General features: G+C 38.7%; 9 protein-coding genes across 9 annotated transcripts; 5 read left to right on the top strand and 4 right to left on the bottom strand. All coding sequences in view use genetic code 12, as the record gives it.

The window, feature by feature from the left end:
* Positions 1-405: 405 nt before the first annotated feature.
* On the top strand, positions 406-729 carry CPAR2_202890 (uncharacterized protein; the record flags this gene model as incomplete). Its single annotated transcript, XM_036809151.1, has 1 exon — positions 406-729. The coding sequence occupies one exon, from the start codon at positions 406-408 to the stop codon at positions 727-729; it is 324 nt and encodes a 107-aa protein (XP_036665816.1).
* A 1,251-nt stretch (positions 730-1,980) lies between these two features.
* On the top strand, positions 1,981-2,310 carry CPAR2_202880 (uncharacterized protein; the record flags this gene model as incomplete). Its single annotated transcript, XM_036809150.1, has 1 exon — positions 1,981-2,310. The coding sequence occupies one exon, from the start codon at positions 1,981-1,983 to the stop codon at positions 2,308-2,310; it is 330 nt and encodes a 109-aa protein (XP_036665815.1).
* Positions 2,311-3,299: 989 nt separating this feature from the next.
* Positions 3,300-3,641, top strand: CPAR2_202870 (uncharacterized protein; the record flags this gene model as incomplete). The annotated part of the gene is made up of 1 exon (XM_036809149.1): positions 3,300-3,641. The coding sequence occupies one exon, from the start codon at positions 3,300-3,302 to the stop codon at positions 3,639-3,641; it is 342 nt and encodes a 113-aa protein (XP_036665814.1).
* Positions 3,642-3,920: 279 nt separating this feature from the next.
* Positions 3,921-5,003, bottom strand: CPAR2_202860 (uncharacterized protein; the record flags this gene model as incomplete). The annotated part of the gene is made up of 1 exon (XM_036809148.1): positions 3,921-5,003. One exon carries the CDS (start codon positions 5,001-5,003, stop codon positions 3,921-3,923), a length of 1,083 nt encoding a protein of 360 aa, XP_036665813.1.
* A 4,346-nt stretch (positions 5,004-9,349) lies between these two features.
* Positions 9,350-11,515, top strand: AGC1 (amino acid transporter; the record flags this gene model as incomplete). The annotated part of the gene is made up of 1 exon (XM_036809147.1): positions 9,350-11,515. The coding sequence occupies one exon, from the start codon at positions 9,350-9,352 to the stop codon at positions 11,513-11,515; it is 2,166 nt and encodes a 721-aa protein (XP_036665812.1).
* A 363-nt stretch (positions 11,516-11,878) lies between these two features.
* Positions 11,879-13,543, bottom strand: CPAR2_202840 (uncharacterized protein; the record flags this gene model as incomplete). The annotated part of the gene is made up of 1 exon (XM_036809145.1): positions 11,879-13,543. One exon carries the CDS (start codon positions 13,541-13,543, stop codon positions 11,879-11,881), a length of 1,665 nt encoding a protein of 554 aa, XP_036665811.1.
* A 353-nt stretch (positions 13,544-13,896) lies between these two features.
* CPAR2_202830 (uncharacterized protein) lies at positions 13,897-14,655 on the bottom strand (the record flags this gene model as incomplete). The annotated part of the gene is made up of 1 exon (XM_036809144.1): positions 13,897-14,655. The coding sequence occupies one exon, from the start codon at positions 14,653-14,655 to the stop codon at positions 13,897-13,899; it is 759 nt and encodes a 252-aa protein (XP_036665810.1).
* Positions 14,656-14,786: 131 nt separating this feature from the next.
* NUP49 (FG-nucleoporin) lies at positions 14,787-16,169 on the bottom strand (the record flags this gene model as incomplete). Its single annotated transcript, XM_036809143.1, has 1 exon — positions 14,787-16,169. The coding sequence occupies one exon, from the start codon at positions 16,167-16,169 to the stop codon at positions 14,787-14,789; it is 1,383 nt and encodes a 460-aa protein (XP_036665809.1).
* Positions 16,170-16,361: 192 nt separating this feature from the next.
* CPAR2_202810 (ssDNA endodeoxyribonuclease) lies at positions 16,362-17,648 on the top strand (the record flags this gene model as incomplete). Its single annotated transcript, XM_036809142.1, has 1 exon — positions 16,362-17,648. One exon carries the CDS (start codon positions 16,362-16,364, stop codon positions 17,646-17,648), a length of 1,287 nt encoding a protein of 428 aa, XP_036665808.1.
* Between the last annotated feature and the right edge of the window lie 2,507 nt (positions 17,649-20,155).

Genomic DNA, 20,155 nt, shown 5'->3' with positions numbered 1-20,155 from the left:
AAACCGATTATATGGGAACATACGTTGAACGTTTTGCATAAACTCCGTGAACATTTACTTTCCTGTGCCGTTCGCAAAAGAATACCATTGTGCTTTTCAAAAACGTGGCTTTATTGAGCTCTTTGTTTTTAAACGGTTTCCACAGTTCTATTGCTATATCCGTATAAAGGCACATAGCCGACGCAACACGATCGTGTTCTGCCTAGAGTGTAATTGCAAATTTTGATTGTGGTTATGATACCATTTTGCACGGAACGGGTGGAAAGGTGAAATACTTCAGGGGAACTGCAGTTCTTAACCAGAGATTATAAATATTTGACCGGCTCCCTTGAGTAGCGCTTTTGAACTTGGAAGTTTTCAGCAACAGCTCCAACGAGAAAAAAAAAAAAAGACACTCAATTTAAGATGAAATTCATTACCATTGCTGCTATTGCTTCTATTGCTGCTGTTGCTAATACTGCTCCAGCTACCCCAACTGGTGTTGTTACTGTTTCCACCCAGTCATCAGTTCCGCTTTTCCAAGAGATCCAAGAGTTGGAGAAGGACGTCCAAACAATTGTTCAAGACGTTCAAGCTGTCGTCCCATTAGTTTTTGGTAGTGGTAATACCACTTACCCCGAGGACCTCAAGGAATTGATCTCAGCTATTTCCAAGTCTATTAAAGATGTTGAAGGATTAGTTGATGACATTACATCCGACCTTGGCGGTATTTTTGGCCTCAAAAATTAGAGGAGCTAATGTGGGGTGGTCGTCTTAGACCTTAGTATTTCGTGTATATGTTTTAATACGCGTTGATGTAAATTTAATTTAGTATTCTCTAAAACAGAACGAGGGAGTATCTGCGCTATATTATAAACGAAGTAGTGTATGCCTAAGACTTACTGTGACTCGTGGTGCTAGTCTCAAATGGTAAGCAGAGGAGAGCCATGTAACTTTAAAACACTGTCAGAGAAGTATCGCCTGTCGCTCTTTCGATATTCCCTTTAAATGATCGACGTTAGTGAAAGGTGGACGAAAAAGGATTGTCCCACAAAGTCTACCATTTGTAGTGTTCAAGAACCCTATGACAACCTTATGTACTATCGGGAAAACGCTCTTCCACGAAACGACAGCCAGTGTTGCACTTTTATTATCAAAATAACATCGTCTCTTAATTAACAAGTGCGTCGTGAATTGCTAGACCTTTGATTGTGGCTGTCTCCACCAAAAGAAGCAGCAAATTTGTTATCAGCGAAGCGGCTAAAATAATAATCCTTTCAAAACCGTTGAAATAGGGGAATTAGCCGCCTAATTACACAAACCTGTAACGCCGGAAAAACTTGATATTTTTCGTCCTATCTAATTCACTTTGGAAACATCATAGCTATCGTGTGCTCTCTGACGTCGGAGTCTGTTTGGAAAAGAGCGCCCTGCAACAAAGCGTGAAGATGACAGGTTCTGAGCGATTGAGGCGTTGAATTCACCGTTTCTTTCAACTGTTCTTACCATGCAGAGTCAAACTCGGCTAACGATGCCGAAAGAATAATCTCAAGATGGAAAAATTACCATCCAAATTTGACCAGGTTACTCGCTTTCTATCTCCGTATCCCCATTGTTATTGTACCAAACACTGAGGCGTGCATTTTGCACTGTCACTGTCCTTTTTTGATGGCTTTTGTGGTGGGGCAAAACTTAATAAATGTGTGGCTTGCATGGGTTAAAGGTCGACGACGTCGGATAATAAAATTTCACACAATAAAAGCAACCGTATTCATCGTCTTATAGTACTTACACCATTGTTTACCTTACACCCACGTGTAATAAACTTTTTGCATTGTTTTATGCTGCTGTTAAGTCCGCACTTGACAATCAGCCTTGAGGTCAGAGCTTCACGCTGACATCTACGGATACTGGCTCAATATATAAGTGTCGGTAGAAATCTTCAACAAAGACATATTAGGATCATTTCATCAAACTTTCACATTCAATTGTACCACCACCATGAAATTTATTTCAGTTGCTACCTTTGCTACTCTTTTGGCTTTCACTACAACTGCATTTGGAAATGACGCTGCTGCTCCAACTGCTCCTGTTGTTGTTTCTCCATCTTCAATCCAACCAGTCTTTGGGCAAATTGCCTCCTTAATCAATGACGTTAGAGATCTCGTTCAAAACGCTGAAACGATTTACCCATTGATAGTTGGAGATAACTCTATCCCCGCTGAAATCAAAGAATTGATTACTGATATTACAAAGACTTCAAAGGATGTTGGAACCTTGGTCCATGATGTTTCAAAAGAGCTTAACAGTACTTTTGGTGTTCCCAATTGATCTAGTTTATATAAATACCATCTATAGCTTTCCAATTGCAGATTAAATATAAGAAACAAGTCCTCGTAGGCTTTTGTTTTTCAACATCAACAAAACAAATGTAGGCACCTCCTTTATTGTAAAACTGGGATTACTTTCACTTACGATACTTTTTCGTATCTCAAAGCTCGACCGGAGATTGCCGAATTGAGAGATAACAACCAACGAAACGCGGAAATTAAAGGGCTAGAGAGTTTTGGTGTTTGTCACAATAGACGAGAGGGCGGCAATATGAGTCAACTTTTTGGTTGTTGATGATGACGGAACAAATGTGTTGTTGTGATATACATTGGAGTACAAAACCATTTTTGTGCCACCGGGGAATTAGGTACTTTCACATCTGACCAGTTTCAATTCATGGTTTCTGATCTCAGAAGTTCACAGGATAATTATTCCTTCTGCTCATCTATCTTTCACCAATTGGACCCAGGGGTTTGAGGTTATCAAAGTTCTGACTCTGTCTCTATGAACCATTACAAAACCACCGGCAATGTGTGGCTTTGTTTGGAGAATAAGGCGGATAACGGTTGAAGGGTTTAAATGCTTCACCGCAAACAAACAAAAGCCATTTTGGAGAACAAAAAGAATGGATTAAAAACCGACATCGGAATAAAAGCGCCACGATTTGAGCTAAATAGTGGTATTGTTCAAACTATAGCAACGGTGGCGTTTGTTTTTAAACAATAAGAAATGAAAAGACTATGGGCGGAATTTTTCATTGAAGATTATACAACGAAAGCTGTTTTTCCAAAGCTTACGCCTCTGTTCATTTTCGTGCATTGTTTGTTAACGCCGCTTCTTCGTGAACACGATAATACTGTAAATGATGTCAATAATAGGACACCCGTGGAAAATTAGAAACACATAAACAGCTTCAAAAGTATAAATGGCTCATAAAATATCGAATCGTCGATAAACATTCCAACTTTGTCTAGTTCACCATATTTGAAATGAAATTTACTACCCTCGCTACCATTGCTAGTGTTTTTGCCGTTGCAACTGCTGCTCCTACACCAACCACTGTTGGATCATTCCCAACTGCCACGGTTACAGTCGCAGCCCACTCCATCTCACCTGTATTCACTGGTCTCTCAACCATCCAGGGAGACGTTGATGCTATTATCCAAGATGTACAAACTATCACTCCATTAATTATTGGTGATTCATCCATTCCTGCGGAAGTTGTTGAATTAGTTACCGCTCTTGGAAAATCGGCTCAGGATATCGCGGAAATTGTTGGAACCGTTTCAGGAGACCTCAATAGTATCATTGGTGCCGCAGCTGCCGCATAAAAGAATATCTGAAGTAATTGATTTATGTCAATTTATAATTCTCAATAAATTTTGTTATGCTTCTATAATATATCCTGAGCTCGCTATCAGATGGCACGTAAAAGAGATAGACAACTACACCACTCAATAAATGGGTGGCTCTATAGAGATCTCAGAGTAACGAAATTGGGTTTTATAATTTATTTGTAAGAGACAATCTAAACAACAATTCACTGGTTTCATATTTGGAAAAAAAGAAACGATGTCCAGCGACTTAGCGTAGAAAACGAGCTGACATATCTATGCGAGCTTTCCAAGACCGGCAGCAACTTCAGCAGCAATGATTTCTCCAATCTTAGCAATGTATTCCGAAACAGTCTCTCCTGCTTTCAATCCGTATTCGGCAGCAGTGGCAGCATCAATACCCAAGATTTTTAACAACTTGGCAAAATCTTCAGCTGAGCTTCCAATCTTTCCACTCAAGAGATCTGAGAGCGCTTGGTGTAATGCTTCAAGTGGGATAGCAGCAGATTGGATGATAGAAGACAAGTCTCTCTTTCCAAGACCGGCAGCAACTTCAGCAGCAATGATTTCTCCAATCTTAGCAATGTATTGCAAAACAGTCTCTCCTGCTTTCAATCCGTATTCGGCAGCAGTGGCAGCATCAATACCCAAGATTTTTAACAACTTGGCAAAATCTTCAGCTGAGCTTCCAATCTTTCCACTCAAGAGATCTGAAAGAGCTTGGTTCAAAGCTTCAAGTGGGATAGCAGCAGATTGGATAATAGAAGACAAGTCTCTCTTTCCAAGACCGGCAGCAACTTCAGCAGCAATGATTTCTCCAATCTTAGCAATGTATTGCAAAACAGTCTCTCCTGCTTTCAATCCGTATTCGGCAGCAGTGGCAGCATCAATACCCAAGATCTTTAACAACTTGGCAAAATCTTCAGCTGAGCTTCCAATCTTTCCACTCAAGAGATCTGAGAGAGCTTGGTTCAAAGCTTCAAGTGGGATAGCAGCAGATTGGATGATAGAAGACAAGTCTCTCTTTCCAAGTGGTAAACCCAAATCGGCACCAATCAACCTGGCAAATGTTTTGAAAACTTCAATAGTTGATTCACCCTCATAGAGACCCAACTTTGCAGCATAAGTGGCATTGATTCCCAAAACATTCAAAAATTCAGCATAACCTGAACCACTAGTAGACAAAGTTCCATTGGCCAATCCTCCTTCAGCTTCAAAGATGGTGTCTAATGGAATGCCTGAAATTTTAGTGCTTGTGTCTCTTGCCAATACCAAGGTGTCAGCATCGGTTGGATAAATTGCAGCGGCTTGAGTTGAAGCAGCAAAAGCAGCGACAAAGATAGAGGTATTGAACTTCATAGTATGGACTAGTTTGTTTGTTTTGAGTAGTTGATTTTTGGTTGATATAGATTAGGAAATCCATCCAATTTAAGAATCAAGGAAAATTCACTGGGTTTAAATATTCTTTCCAGCTTCATGAATGAGAGAAGAGCACAATGTAGAAGGATCCACATGGTAAGGTAGTTAACCACTAAACTTCACCATGAAGTTTCATTGTTTTTCGAAATAGCTTATTAACCCACCCCGCCCACAACGTGCTCTTTGCGCCATAGTTTCATTGTCGTGCACACATGCTTATGGCACACCTTCCACAATCACAATCGCAATCATAATCGTAATCATATTGACCTCGTGTCATCCTCACCACCATCACGGGTTCGGGAATGAAGCCACCACAATTGTTGAAAGCAGCAAAAGTGCATTGTCCTCCACCCAAAGGTATTTGTGCAACTAACTAAAAATGAATTTCATTGAAGTTGAGAAGCACAAGGTATCACACTCTTTTCCACAATCGGAATTGGTGAAGAAATGAAGGGGGTTGAAGAGATGGAGGCGCCATCAGTGGTATACAAACCATCTAAAATGTGAAATTTGAGTTTCGACAGCAAACTGAACAATGGGACAGTGCTTTAGCTGAGCATGCGGGATTTTACTTTTCCACTTGTGGATTCGTGGGACTATTTGGTTGGGGTTGTTTTTGAAACTAGTAATGAAATTTATGGGATCTTGCTTCTATACCACTGTTTGTCCAGCTTCTGCTCCCTTGTTAGTGCATGTCTACTTCAATCGTATTAATGGGTTGATATAACGGCTGATTCATTCTAGTTTACGAATGTGAAGTTCAGTGGCTTCACTTTGCAAACCAATTTCATCGTCAGCTACTGATGTTGTCCTTTGAATGAATGAAGCGTTTTCTACATTTTTTCTCCCTTCCTATTGTTAATTGTTTTGACATTGTATTTAACCCAACGAGCGTCATCACAATAAATGCAACAAACGCATATGAACAATAATATTTGCCAAAGCTTTGCTGTAAGGAATCACCTCATAGGTTAAATCTTAAACACATTGATGTCACCTATTGCAACTGAAGAGTCACACAAAGCCGTGTAATTATCGTAAATTACAATACTGAAGTCCGTTGGGTTTTCAACAGCAATGTGGCCACGACAATAGAGTTATAACCGTATAGCTATATACGAAAACCGCAATACTACTGATGGGACTCATATCAATCTTTGCTGGGCCCTTCTACTGTGGCGGAATAAAACTATCGAATCAAGAGCTTTCATGAAGTTTCCAAAAATAACCAAACATAAAACGTTTGTAATTAGAACGGAAGGGGAGAAATTTTTTCCAGAAAAGGTTCAGAGCCCTTGCACTAATTGTTTACAATTGAAAACTTTAAAAGAAGTAAGCTCTGTGGTTATTTGTGTACATTAAGTCTATAGCTCCCTTCCTCAATCACGTTAACTAGAGCCACGTTCTTGTAAGCTAAAGTCTATTGCTTCATAAAATCCAGCATTAAACAAGACAAGGGCGACTTATTTTTATCTTTTGGCATGTACCCATTATCAACGACGTTACTAATGCGCCTGTACCCAACTTCAAGTGGCAAAGTGAGGTCAGCGCTCAGATCACAATTTATAGGAGGGTTAATTTGCAACACAAAATGTCAAAAAGAAATGCAAATGCATAACACAAAACTAGCTAAGTGGTTGTGCCCACAATAATCCCCAGAATCCACACTTTTCTTTCTTTAATCCTTCCACGCGTTTGTTCCATTTGTACACTTGATGAGTGTCACAATGAATTAACAAGAGATAGCAATTATATAATGAAATTACTACTTTGAGAACTAATTTCAAAATGGTTAGATTCAAACCAGGTAGTGTGAAAGAAACAAAAACGTATTGTTTATACAACAATAAAGTTCTATATTGTATTCTTTGAGTAAGAAGCTGTGTATGCAAAGCCATAACAAAAGAATGAAAAATGTGGCTTTTGCAACGAAGTCTTTCTCGTAAACAACAAATGAGACTAGAATTGCTTAATTGTTGGAAATTTACGAATTCTATCGAAAGAGTCTTGTAACAGCTTTGTGAAATAGTAAGTGGCCAGCCACCCATGTGCTTGTAGCTGGAATTGAAGTAAGAAAAGAAAACGGGGTGATTTAAATTCCCATTGGTTTTGAAAAAGCGAAGATTTTCAATTGTGACTTGCTTGTGGTCCATCAAAAAATCCATTCTCTTGATCAGACTTTATGTTTAATTTCGTTTGAGACTTAAGGAAGTTGTACTTGATTATCAGTTCGATCTGATCTTATCTTTTGTTACATTTGCTCAAATATTGAAGCAAATATTAACATTACAATTCAACTATAAAGTTTATTGAATCTCCTGAAGGGCTTCAAAATCAAATGAGACAGCACTTTCGAGCAAACATATGAGCTGTATTTGGTGTATTTTTAGTGGGGCACTTACACTCTTCAGTGTCGCATCTCGTGGCGCGCCCAAATTTAACACGACACTTTGGTCCATGTCATCAAATATCAAATCAAAAGGTCGGCTGGTAGCAGCAAATTCCGCACCGGAATAAATGAACCCAAGCATAGTGCGATTTTCAAAATCGACAAGGCAAGAGAAAAAAAGAAATGAGAAAAAAAGTGGGGAAATAATTTTCAGCTGATCCTAGATGTTCCGAGAATTTAGCGCATGCAACAACAACAAAACTCTCTCTCTTACTAGGAAACATCACAATTCTGCATACTAGAGTAACCCCTCTTTTGCAATATATCAGGCTACTTGAGAGCAAGCAGTTGCGGAGAGTTTGTTTGAAATTTCTACAGAACCTCTGGAATGATGTGTACACACGTAACGTACATTTGATTTCGCTACAAGGGAAGTTTTGCACGGGATGTGGTGGAGAAAGGGCAAGCGAAACCGGGGCCCAAGTAAAATAATTTATTTTTCCCTCCTCCGTGACATCCATGCATCCGAAATACTAAAAAAAAAAATTACAAAAGAAATGTCGGATTTAAATTCACTTGACATAGATAAAAATGTCGCTCGGCTGGGAGAGGTGCTTATAACGCATGACGGTGAAAGAAGTGAAATATCGAGTCTAAAAACCTTTATTAGGCGTTTTGCTTTGGGTAAAAAGCGGTTGAATGGTTGAGGGCTGTTTGGATTAGGGTGCCTACCTACGATTGCAAAAGATGAGTGCGCTCTCATCAGCCTTACTATATCCAAGTCTCCATGTTGTTTTCAAAATCACGTGGAAAATGTGTGTTTACTTTTTTTTCTATTGTTTCTCGGTTAAACCTCGAAAAACGATTGGGTCGGCATTTGGGTCGCCGTTTTTTTCTCCCCCACATAAAAATATTGGCTTCGAGCGCGAAATTATAGATGCGACAAAAAAATAATATTTACTCGACCAATGCGACATTTATATTTGACATATTTGATGAATATAAGGTTTCATTGTGAAAAGATACATGAGATTTATTGGACCTCACAGTGTTGTTGCTGTGTGTGCATAAGCTGCCTTGCAAGTCTTACGTAAAGAAATTAACAGTGACGTTCAACTTTTCTTCATATATTCGAGTATAAGTTCACATGTGGGTCGACTAGTGATTGCAACTAGAATAACGGGACCAGACCGAGACTCGAAAGGCATACGTAGTGCTGGAACTGTCTCCTACATGAATCGTTGCCCCAGAGTGCATCGTTATAAGCGCAGTTGTTTGTACGTCGCGGCATCAGAACCCTAAAGTAGTAAAAGCGCATTGCAGTTTTCCCAAGTGCAGATTAATTGATCAATGAATATAAACATCATCCAACTCAAAAAAAAGTAGGCACGATCTTCATATTCTCATTGAAGTTGGGTTGGCTCCACTAAAATGCTACTGCTAAACTGTCTCAAATGCAACCAGTGGTGAAAAGCGAAGTCCTCCATCTCTCTCTTGTTGTAACATTCTTGTTTGCATTTGTCTTTGTATGATGCTGCAAAATACTCGTGCGACATTTTTGAGATTAAATATTTTTTTTCTTAATTTTTTTTTTTTTTTTTTTTTTCAATTTTTCCAAAAAACCCATCCAATCCAATCAACGAAAAACTAACCCCAAATTTCTTCTTTATCAACATTTGTTTTCTTTTACCTATATGGGTTTATAGAGATTTTTGCCACAGTATCTCCAAAAACACGTCCTTGGGCAGACTTTTATTCCATTATAATTTGAAAATATTGTCCTAAAGTTCCATTTTCTTATAGACAGGTCACTAAGCCTTTTATAAAAAAACACAGTACATCGCCTTACTCCTCCACATTTTCCATAGTCACTAGCTACTACATATTCCAAAAAATGTCGACTGAATTGAAAGCCAAAGAAATCTTCAATGATTTTGCAACTGTTGGTCAGAACCAAGAAAAGGTATTGACTTTGCCCGATTTTATTAATGTTTTGTCGCCATTCCAAACTGATATCCCCAAGTCAGCTTTCTCCCTTTTGTATTTAGTTGCTGACACTGAGAAGAAGGGTTTTGTCACCGAGGGTAATTGGTTGCACTTTATCAAGACTTTGACGTCAGCTGATGGTGAATACAAGTTATTGTATGAATTTTTGTCCTCAAGCGATAACGTCAATTCACAAATCACCTACCATCAATGTGTAGATATCTTGAACAAGATTAATTCATCAATTGACCCACTGTATCAACAAAAATTGATCAAGTTGAACTGGATCTATTTTCCTAAATTTTTTGAACCAAAGGGTGAAATTGGATTCAATGATTTTGTCACTTTGATCAGCTTCTTACCTGTAACTAAGTTGATTGGAAATTTTGAAATTGCTGCCAGTAAAAACAAGACCATCTCTGGTGATGATTTGGTTAGAATTTTAACAACTACTTTTAGCCATAAGTTGTCAGACAAGTTAAAGAAAAATTTACCAAACATTACTGGGTTCTTTGACAACCAAAAGGAGTACTCACTATCCAATGTCTTATTCATCTATGATACATTGAGCAAAGTCGACATGATTAACGAAGTTATTGTAAATACACCACCAACCACCAAGGACAAGAATGACATCATTATCAACAAAAAGGACTTGTACAACCACTTGAACGATCCGTTATTGAAATCAGCCAACTTTAGGCAAATTTCAAATTTGTCATTGGATTTGATTTATTACTTGATCAACCAAGAAAGTGATGATAACATCCCTCGTAAGCAAATGGTGTCATTTTTGAATCCAAACGTTAGTAACAATGTCAACTCGTTGGCCCCAATATTTGAACATGCGCAAAGTCGTTATTCAACTCATGAATCAAGCGACAATTTTTCTTTGTGGCCAATTTACGACTCATTGTACTCATTTTTCCTTGGTTCCATTGCTGGGTGTATCGGTGCTACCGCCGTTTACCCAATTGATTTAGTCAAAACAAGAATGCAGGCTCAAAAGCACAAGGCCTTGTACGATAACTCATTAGACTGTTTTAAGAAAATTTTGAGAAAGGAAGGTTTCAAAGGATTGTATTCCGGTTTAGCTGCTCAATTGGTTGGTGTTGCTCCAGAAAAGGCTATTAAATTGACAGTTAACGATTTGGTTCGTAAAATTGGTACCCAAGAAGATGGATCAATCACCATGAATTGGGAGATTTTGGCTGGTATGTCTGCTGGTGCTTGTCAGGTTATTTTCACCAATCCTTTGGAAATTGTCAAGATTAGATTGCAAATGCAAGGAAACACCAAAAACTTGACCAAGCCAGGTGAAATCCCAATTAAGCACATGAGCGCTAGTCAAATTGTTAGGCAATTGGGTCTTAGAGGTTTATACAAGGGTGCATCTGCATGTCTTTTAAGAGATGTGCCATTTTCAGCAATCTATTTCCCAACTTATGCCAATTTGAAAAAATACATGTTTGGTTTTGATCCATATGATAACACAAAGAAGCAGAAATTATCAACTTGGCAGTTGTTGGTATCTGGTGCTTTGGCCGGTGCCCCTGCTGCATTTTTCACCACTCCTGCCGATGTGATAAAGACTAGATTACAAGTTGTTGGGAAAAAGAATGATATCAAGTACAAAGGTATTCTTGACTGTGGTGCCTCAATTTTGAAACAAGAAGGGTTATCAGCATTCTTCAAGGGATCGTTGGCTAGAGTGTTTAGATCGTCGCCACAGTTTGGTTTTACTTTAGCCTCTTATGAGTTATTGCAAAGATGGTTCCCATTAACGCCACCAATCACGAGGGAATCCAACTTTAAGGCAATTAGTGGTTATCCAGGTGTTTACAACTTGACCAACGACCAAGTTTACAACTCACAAGAAAAAGGTGATAGATTAATTTATCTCAACAAGTCAGTCATTGACCCAAATGTTAGTAAAGAACAAGACACATTGATCAAGTTGCCTGCTGATTACACATACAAATCATATGATGCTATGACCTTGTTTATGGATATTGATTACAAATTCGGAAAGTTCGATTATAACTCCTATTTGAACTATATTCAAAAGAAGTAAAAAGTGTAAGATACACAGAATTTACACAAAAAACAATAGAGCAAGAAATCATAGATATGGAGGGAGTGCTTAAGTGATAGATGAAGAAAATAAGGTTTGTGAGTTGGTGGTAGTGAAAAAAAAAAGTTCCATGCTTTATTTGTGGCGGCCACTCTTATTTTATTTTTCGTTATTTTGGTCTCATCTAAAGCTTTTGCAACAATCTTTCAAATTGTTTTAATTCATAGAGTTTTATTTGTATTCAAACGAAATATACGTTAAAATGTTATTCAGTCCGATTCCAAGTGAACAAAACTTTGCAATATGCTCTCTAATTGGAAAAAAGTTTTTTCTTTCATTACAGCATCCCTCTACACAACGTCTCTATATGTAAAATGATTCAAAACGCGTATGTGTGTCGGCGGCATTTATAAATTGAAATCCCACGTGAGTTCGTCCATGCTTGACACCCATGTCTAATATGCGAAACAAACTGTAGTCTCTAAAGGGTCCATATTTGTATGTATCAAAGCTCAACTCCAACACGGCATACTTATCCTTGATTGCTCGAGATAGATTAACCACTTTGAATTTAGTACCAACGTCAAAAATCAAGTGGTTATTGATTATTTCAAATTGTTGAGAAGTGTTGTTACCATTGTTATATGTCATTATAAATTCAAATTCTTTTGTCCCAGGATCATAATACCGAATTTGAGCGCGGTTAATCACTATCCATTTTGTGGGCGATAATACGAAAAGCTTGCGAAGACCGACAAAGGGATGTCGTTCAATTCGTTTCTCCTTGTAGTTGATAACTAAAACCTCATCATTTGTTCTCACATAAATGAAATTGCCCGATAATTTAACCAGACAGGAGAGCAAACACATACCAGTGGTAAATAGTTTGAAATTCCGAAATTTCCGTGCGTTATAATCCCATTCGAAATAGACAATTTGACCATTGGTGGTTAAAGCAACAATGTGACCGCCCACAACATCGCAATCTTCAACCTTGTTCTCCGGGAAGTCAACTGCCCGGTAGACAAAGGCTGGCCGCTCACAATCGCGAGCTATCAAAAACGTCTCCAAACGATCTCTTATTAGATACTCAGGAGCACCGCTCTTTATTAGTTTATTCATTTCTTCAATACTGGTCGCAGAAGATTCGATAAATTCCATGCTATCAAGTCCAAACGACTGCCCAAGACTGTGGCCCTTTTTGCGTAACTTGCCGAATTGGACTTTGAGAAATTTCATCAACGGCAAGGTTAAATCTTCAAAAAATCGAAGTTTGGGATGAAAAACATGAAATTTTATCACATTACAATACTTTCTGCCGCTCAATCTATATCGTTGAAAAAGGTTAAGTCGGGCTCCAGAATCTTCGCTGCCGGCAAATATACGAGTGTTGACAGTAGCATACTCGTCCATCATGAAAAGCTTATCAGCTAATTCTCTTGTTAAATTCTGATAATCGCCACCTACATAGCAATAAAACGATTGTTCCGGGACTTGTAAACTTTCAAATGACGAAAACACAGCCATGTTGAGCACGCTCTCTTCTTTTATTGTCATTCTCGCCACAACAAAGTAACCCTCGTGATACGCCTCAATATGACCCTGTGGGGGTACCACGTGATTCTTTTCTACCTTTATCGTATTATGTCTGATTAGATCGACCATATCGTCTTTGTAATACACGTTCTTCAAATCAATAGTTCCAGTCTTCATATTGAGAAACGTCATATGATCCCAGTTGACACATTGAAATCTTTGATCAAGCTTATCCGGCGAAGGATATGGTTTTCCATTGGGGTTTGTAATCACCCCTTGTCCACGGCGCTTTTTCCTTGCAAGTTTCTCCTCCTTACTCTGTTCTTGTTTTTCTATTTGGTCAAAATGTTGATTACGCTTTTCAGCTTGTACTGCATTATTGTGGTATTTCTGCGACCCCTCTGCAACAGAGCGTACTGCCCCATTTGTTATCTTGAAGTATCTTCCTCGAGACTCATCAAAATAATAGCCTGGTATTTTTGCTGGTGGCATGGTTCAGTGACACCTTGGTGACGAGTAAGAAAAGGATTTTTTGTGAAATTTGAGCGGTTTTGTAACCATGGGGCGACGCTACCGGTTTGTTGCATTTTGAAACAGTCCTCTAGGCGTCCGAAGAAAGAGGACACCCTTGTCCCGCAGAAAACCTTAGAAGAAGCATGTAGTTATTTGGAATCGTTTGGTTGAATTTTGGTCTTCACCTGAAGACGTATGTATTAGAGTCCGTATAATCATTATTTATCTACAAAATAGGTTTTAAGGTAACTGTGATTCAACCCAAGTCAAATCATTAAACCGCTTGCTTTAGTCCACCCACATTTACTCGCACCCAGCTTCACTAGATCTTCCTAATCATCATCATCAAAATCCAAGTCATAGTCTTGATTAAATTTCCTCTCCATTTTGCTATAGCTCTTTTCATTAATCTTTCTCAACATTAACTCCTCAAAACCATTAGATCGATCAATTCCATCCCAAAAATAGCCAGCAGGTATGTCAAACCGATTCCGAGGATTGACACCCTTATTATACGTAAATCGTGACCGCAGTTTATCTTCAGATTCATTCTTCTCCAGTTCAACACTATCCTGGAAAATGTTTAAAGGGTCTTCGAAATTGGCATTGAGTTTTGGTTTGAATTCAATCGATTCCTGTTGCTGTTGATCTTGAGGTGATGTACGCACTTCTATTTGTTGCTTTTGCTCTTGTTTTTGTTGTTTCCGTCGTTCAAAGTCAAGCTTAGCTTCTTTAATATCTATTACTCTTCCTGAAGCGTCACGATATACTGTTTCCGATTGTTTGTGCGTCGTGGAGGGGGCCAGTGCCACTTCTTGATTTGTTGTGGATGATTTGACTAGCGATGTATTGTCTATTCGTTTGAATCCTTTGTTTTCTTTTACATTCTCCACCACGACGGGGCCTGATTCGTCATTGTCGTCAAGTTCGCTAAAGACGTCATGATTAGGTGTAGGTAGAAATTGTTTTGATTTGGATATCGTTATATTTGATGTTGGAATGGGAATGGTTTTCTTCTTTTTCCTTTTATCATTTCTTTCGGATTTATTAGCACCATCTAGGTACTTTGAAAGGTAATCTGCTCGAGACATGGTATTGAATAGCTGATTGTATGTAATTTTATTTGACTTGCTTTCTGTTTAAACATCTTTTCTCTTTTCGCTTTTTGAAGCATCAAACTCATAATTGCACACAAAACTTCTCTACTTTATATTACAGACACCTATTTGCTTTGCCTATTTATTTCATTATGTAATTGTGCCATAGTCTCACAAAGGTCCATGAATAGAGCATACTGAGATTTAATGACTTGAACAATACTAGCCAAACTTCCAAACCCTTCGCTGCAATTTCTTTCCAAACCATTTAGCACACTCTCCAACTCATTAATTGTCTCTTCGTAGATATTAAGCACTTCGTAATACTTTTTAATCTTTTTTATGAAAAATTCGTTCAACTGATATGAGCTTGATAACCTAGTTCCTGGAGTACTCAACTGAATTATTAGTTGCATAATGTTATTGATATCTTCAGTGATTTCATTATTCATATTTTTGAGGTCTTGTAGCTGATTGGTATCAAACTTGAGAGCTTGTTTTGTGGATAGTGATTTGTTTTGTAAATACGTTATATCTTTAGGAATGGTATTAATCAAGTCGTCATGCTTGGTCATATCTGAATTTAATGTAGTTGCAATTAGATGCTGAGTATTGATATAGGTGTCAAGTTGTTGTAACTCGTTCTTGATATTTGGCGGAAGATCGCCAACTCTTGTCATGGCAGATAATTGGGGTTCTGCATTTGATTGTTGTTGTTGTTGTTGTTGCTGCTGTTGCTGAGGTTGGCTCGTTGGCCCAAAAAGTCCACTAGCAACTGCAGGTTTATTTCCGAATAGCCCACCACTAGACTGGTTTGTATTAGAGCTAAAAAGACCCCCACTAGTTTGCGTACTTGTGTTGTTGTTGCCAAATAAACCACCACTTGATTGGCCTGTGTTGTTACCACCGCCTATGATACCTCCACTTGGCTGTGACGTAAATCCACTACCAAATAAGCCACCGGTTGTATTGCTTAGCTTACCAAATAATCCTCCACCCGTATTTGTATTCAGCGATCCCCCAAACAATCCCCCTCCAGTGGTGGGTTGCTGTTGATTTTGTTGAGCGAAGAGCCCGCCACCAGTTGGAGCCTGTTGCTGATTCAGTTGACCAAAAAGACCACCTCCGGTAGCTAACAGCTGCGGCTGTGATGGCCGTTGCTGTTGTTGATTTTGGGCATTGCCAAATAAACCACCCGACAGTGAAGGCTGTTGCTGTTGTTGTTGTTGGTTTGACTGGCCAAATAACCCGCCAGTCCCACCAGTAGTATTGCTTTGACCAAACAACCCCCCACCAGTACTTCCGGTAGGCTTACTACCAAACAATCCTCCTGATGTGTTCGGTTGTTGCTGAGGTTGTTGGGCATTAGATTGCCCAAATAAACCTCCACTTGGCGCAGAGCCTACAGATCCTGCCTTTGCTCCAAATAATCCGCCTCCAGTTGAATTTGTACTCCCAGACCCAAATCCACCAAATGATGGAGTTGTGGATGATGTTTGACCAAGCATTGATAAGTCAATTGTGTGCTCTGTTGGGTGTTTTGACTAACGAAGACGTTTTGATTAACAACTGATGGAATTTAGAACAATTTTTTTTTCTCTCTTCCTCTTTCTTTTTGCGAGCATTTTCTCTTTCGCAATATAACCAGGGATCTCAATCGCAGAGATATGTAGAAAGCACGTCTTCTTGCATCAAATGACATGACTAGTCTTCCCACAAATCTACTTGCAGCTATAACCAAAACTATCGAGGATGCATTTGAGAAAGTGAGAAAGGAAGACCACGAAACGATAGAGAGATTAAGAGAAGAAAATAATGCATTAAAAGAGACTATCCGACTACACCAAGAAGAAATTGGAACTTTGAAATCCAGGGTAAAAGAAGATGCAAGATCCAGCCAATTCTCGTCTCCTTCAAATAAGGGTCCAATACTACATATTTCCCCCAAGTCAACACAAGGGTCGCGCAAAGGAAGTGCAACCGACACCAACACGAAAACACCATCAATTGACAATATCTATCAGCTTCCAACTCAATATAGTGATACCGATGAGGAGGGGAATACTGTGGAAAAGACATCGTCTCCAGTAAAAATCAACTACGCACCACGGAAAGGGTCAATGAGTGGGAATGCATCATCAGGGTCCACCATTTTTGTTGGCAGCAAAATTGGTTCTGTCCAAGTGAAGCATCAATTGAGCCCAACTAGATATGAAAGCAAAGGCAACAGTAACGGCAACTTACACACACACTCACCACCTCGCAAGATAGCTCGTTACAAAAGTATCGAACTTAAAGAGGATGAAGGTGTTGATGAAAATACCCCACCTGCATTCCAGGGCAAGATGAACTCAAGTGAGGATGTCGAACAAATTGCAGATTCCCAGGAGGAAGACGAAGCAAACCACGTCATTAGCCAAACAGTAATTGCAGCAACACCTGAACCATCATTGCCACCACTAATTGAAATACCAAAGAACTTAACCCTGATTCAAACTCGACAGTACCTTTCTCGTTATTACGCCAATATACTCAAATCTGACCCCAATTTCAAAATAAACTTGCATCAAAACCCAATAAAGCAAATATCGTGGGATTTCAGTGATTTTATTGCCAACAAAAACTACAAACCAGACAATTTCACCCAATTCATCAAACGTAACTCGATAATGGATGCCAAAAAATTCAATCAATACAAACAATTTTACAATTTCAATCAAAGTCAACAAGATTTTGAAGATAAACTACTGCAAATATTTGACAAGTTTGAGTCTCCGCCGGGGTTTATGCAACTGGATTTCCCAAGTACGCAAGAATTGGACGAAAGGAAGCGGACTATACAAGAACGACAACTGAAAAGATTAGCGAGAAGGATAGCTAGTTGTGTGACGGTGGAAAATGGGGTTCAAATTGGGGAGTTTGTGTTTGGGCATGAAGTGTTAAATCAGTATGTTATACGGGGACGTTGGTATGTTGAAGGGAGTTAATGCCCCATCTTTCAGTTCTTTTTGAATCGTGTTTGTACATTATACTTAGAGTTTGTATTATAAGGTGGTACCTATATTGGAAACTTGCCATCATGGTGGAGAACTTCCTGTCCCTTGTGCAAGTTTTACGTTTTAGCCCCCTTACTAATCATAAGAATGAATAAGAAAGAGGGGGTTGATTTAAGCACGAAAAAGAAATATAGTGGTACGACGAAATACGAGGTGTTATTCTGGTAGGAATAAGGAATTGCAAAAGTTGTGTTTATCATTTGAATTGCGCATAGAGATCTTCAAGTAGGCAACTTGGTAGTAGGAGAAAGACTTTTATTTTCCAATTACTACACTATCCAAAGAAAACTACTGAATGATAATTCACGGAGTTGTTTACATGCAAGCCACTTCTCTAAATCTTTGTCAATATGTTCAGTGCCTCGACTCCCCTTCCACCCAGATATCAAAGCGTTTCTCGCTACCAGACCCCTTTCAACTCACTTTATTGGTTGGTTTGTGCATATGCACGTACTGCAATATGGTAAAACCAGACACGATTTCAAAATTTACACACACGTGTTGTCTTCAAATATTGAGTGCGGTTGAGCGTTCACTTACGAGGGTGTTTCTCAACACGTTCAACAGTGGATACAAAGAACTCGTTTTGCTTGTCGATGTGAAGAACTGTAGTGGTGAAAATTATTTTGTCTGTCAGGTACACACATAGGTTTAAATAGGAGAATTTACCGCGTTGCAGTATTTTAAATTTAATACAATTACTTGAATAGGATAGAGTAGAAAGAAAGAGACAAAAACGGCCATTGCACGTGACTGTCTATATAGTGTCCTGAAAATGAGGGGTGTACTATCTTTGTTTACCTTTTTTTTTTTCTGCTGTCCTTTACTTACCAAATTTTGTCTGTCTGATTGTGTAAAAAAGACTATTTCCTCTCCTTTCAATTATTATTTATATATACTATAGCAAAAGCTTGAGAGAATGTGAAACTTGAAACCATTGAAACTGAAATTATGTGATACCAGAGTAATATTTTTCGAAACTTCTAATTTTGTTCATCTGTCTGGAGCTAAAAATCTTTCTTAGATTTATAGTTGAAAAGGATCGAAACAGTGGGGAACACGCTCATCTTCTTCTCCACATCACGACGACTCAGTCCATACTTTTTTCTTTCGCTTGCCTCCCGCTGTCCTTCGTCTTTGTGATTTATCTCTTTTATAGTCTATGTTCCTCAATCGCACTGTTTAGGTATGAGTGTGTGCGTGTGTGTGCGTGTGACATTCTTTTCGGTTTTGAGACCCCTTCGTCAACCAAAAATTCTTGCGCCTGATCATGTTTGAATAAAACGTTCACAAAATTGGGATTTTCCTCATTTGCGTAACAACCAACACCAGTGAGGGAGAAACAATACGAACTGAAAGAAAAAAAATAGTAAAGAAAAAAGAAGGACAAGAGGAGAAGGAGGCCAAACAACAACCAGAACTCTTGTTGTTTGGCTGACAACTTTCTGAATTTGATTCAGCGGAGTTACCGTTTAATCAAAGCCATATTTTGCCTTTTTTTTTGGTGTGCGTATAGTACAGACAACAATGGAAAAAGAAAGAGAAGCCAAGGCGTAGGGGAGAGCCAAAATCTAGAACACCAACCTGACACTTGTCGCTGTTTGTTACCATGCAACTCCATATCGTAGAAGACCAAATGCTAATTACGATTCAGAGCATTCTACGAATGTGTGTGTGGTACTGGATGGTTTTTTACAAATGTATTTAGAGTTGATAGGGTTACAAAACGGAAGATACAAAATAATAATAGTTACCTAATAACAAAATGATTAGAAGATGCATCTATTCGGTGACGATGGAACCAAAGGGTAGGCTATTAGTAGAGAAACCATTCAGTGAACCAAACAGCTGTCTCGTATAGCAGTATAATAGATGCATGTTGATACCACCTTTCTTCACAGATGTTACCAGCAATTGAAGTAGAATGTTGAACTCCGTTCTTTAGAAGAAATGTTCGTATTTTTGTGTCTCTTGAAGGAGGAGTCTTGCCTCTTACAATAATAAATGTAAAAAGAAAACAACCTTCAAGGCAAACTGGAGACTAAAACAACATTGTTTTTTTTTTTCAAAGGACTGCACACATGGCTTGCAGTTTGTCTGATTGACGATATTAAATAACAAACACAAGCAGCAGGTCATTTGCTAACTACAGACACAGACTTTTGTATAAAGAGTAGAACTTTGATGTTGGCAGTTTATAAAACTTAGGGCAGCAACGCTTGTATTCTCAGGTTCCAGTAGGCGTCTATCACTCGAGTGTCTGGTACTTGTACAAGCTCTACAACATTTATATACTGATAGCAAACAATATTACCACTACTATTACTACCATTATGATCAATACCCTAAATGAGACGGCATGTTAGTAGTGTTGTTCTATACAAAAGGTAGTAATTGATGGGTATATACAGTACCCATTAAACCCAACCAAAAAGCTA

Source organism: Candida parapsilosis, contig 005809 (assembly GCF_000182765.1).
Source record: "Candida parapsilosis strain CDC317 annotated contig 005809".
NCBI classification, from domain to species: domain Eukaryota; kingdom Fungi; phylum Ascomycota; class Pichiomycetes; order Serinales; family Debaryomycetaceae; genus Lodderomyces; species Lodderomyces parapsilosis.
This window is presented reverse-complemented; position numbering and strand designations above follow the sequence as displayed.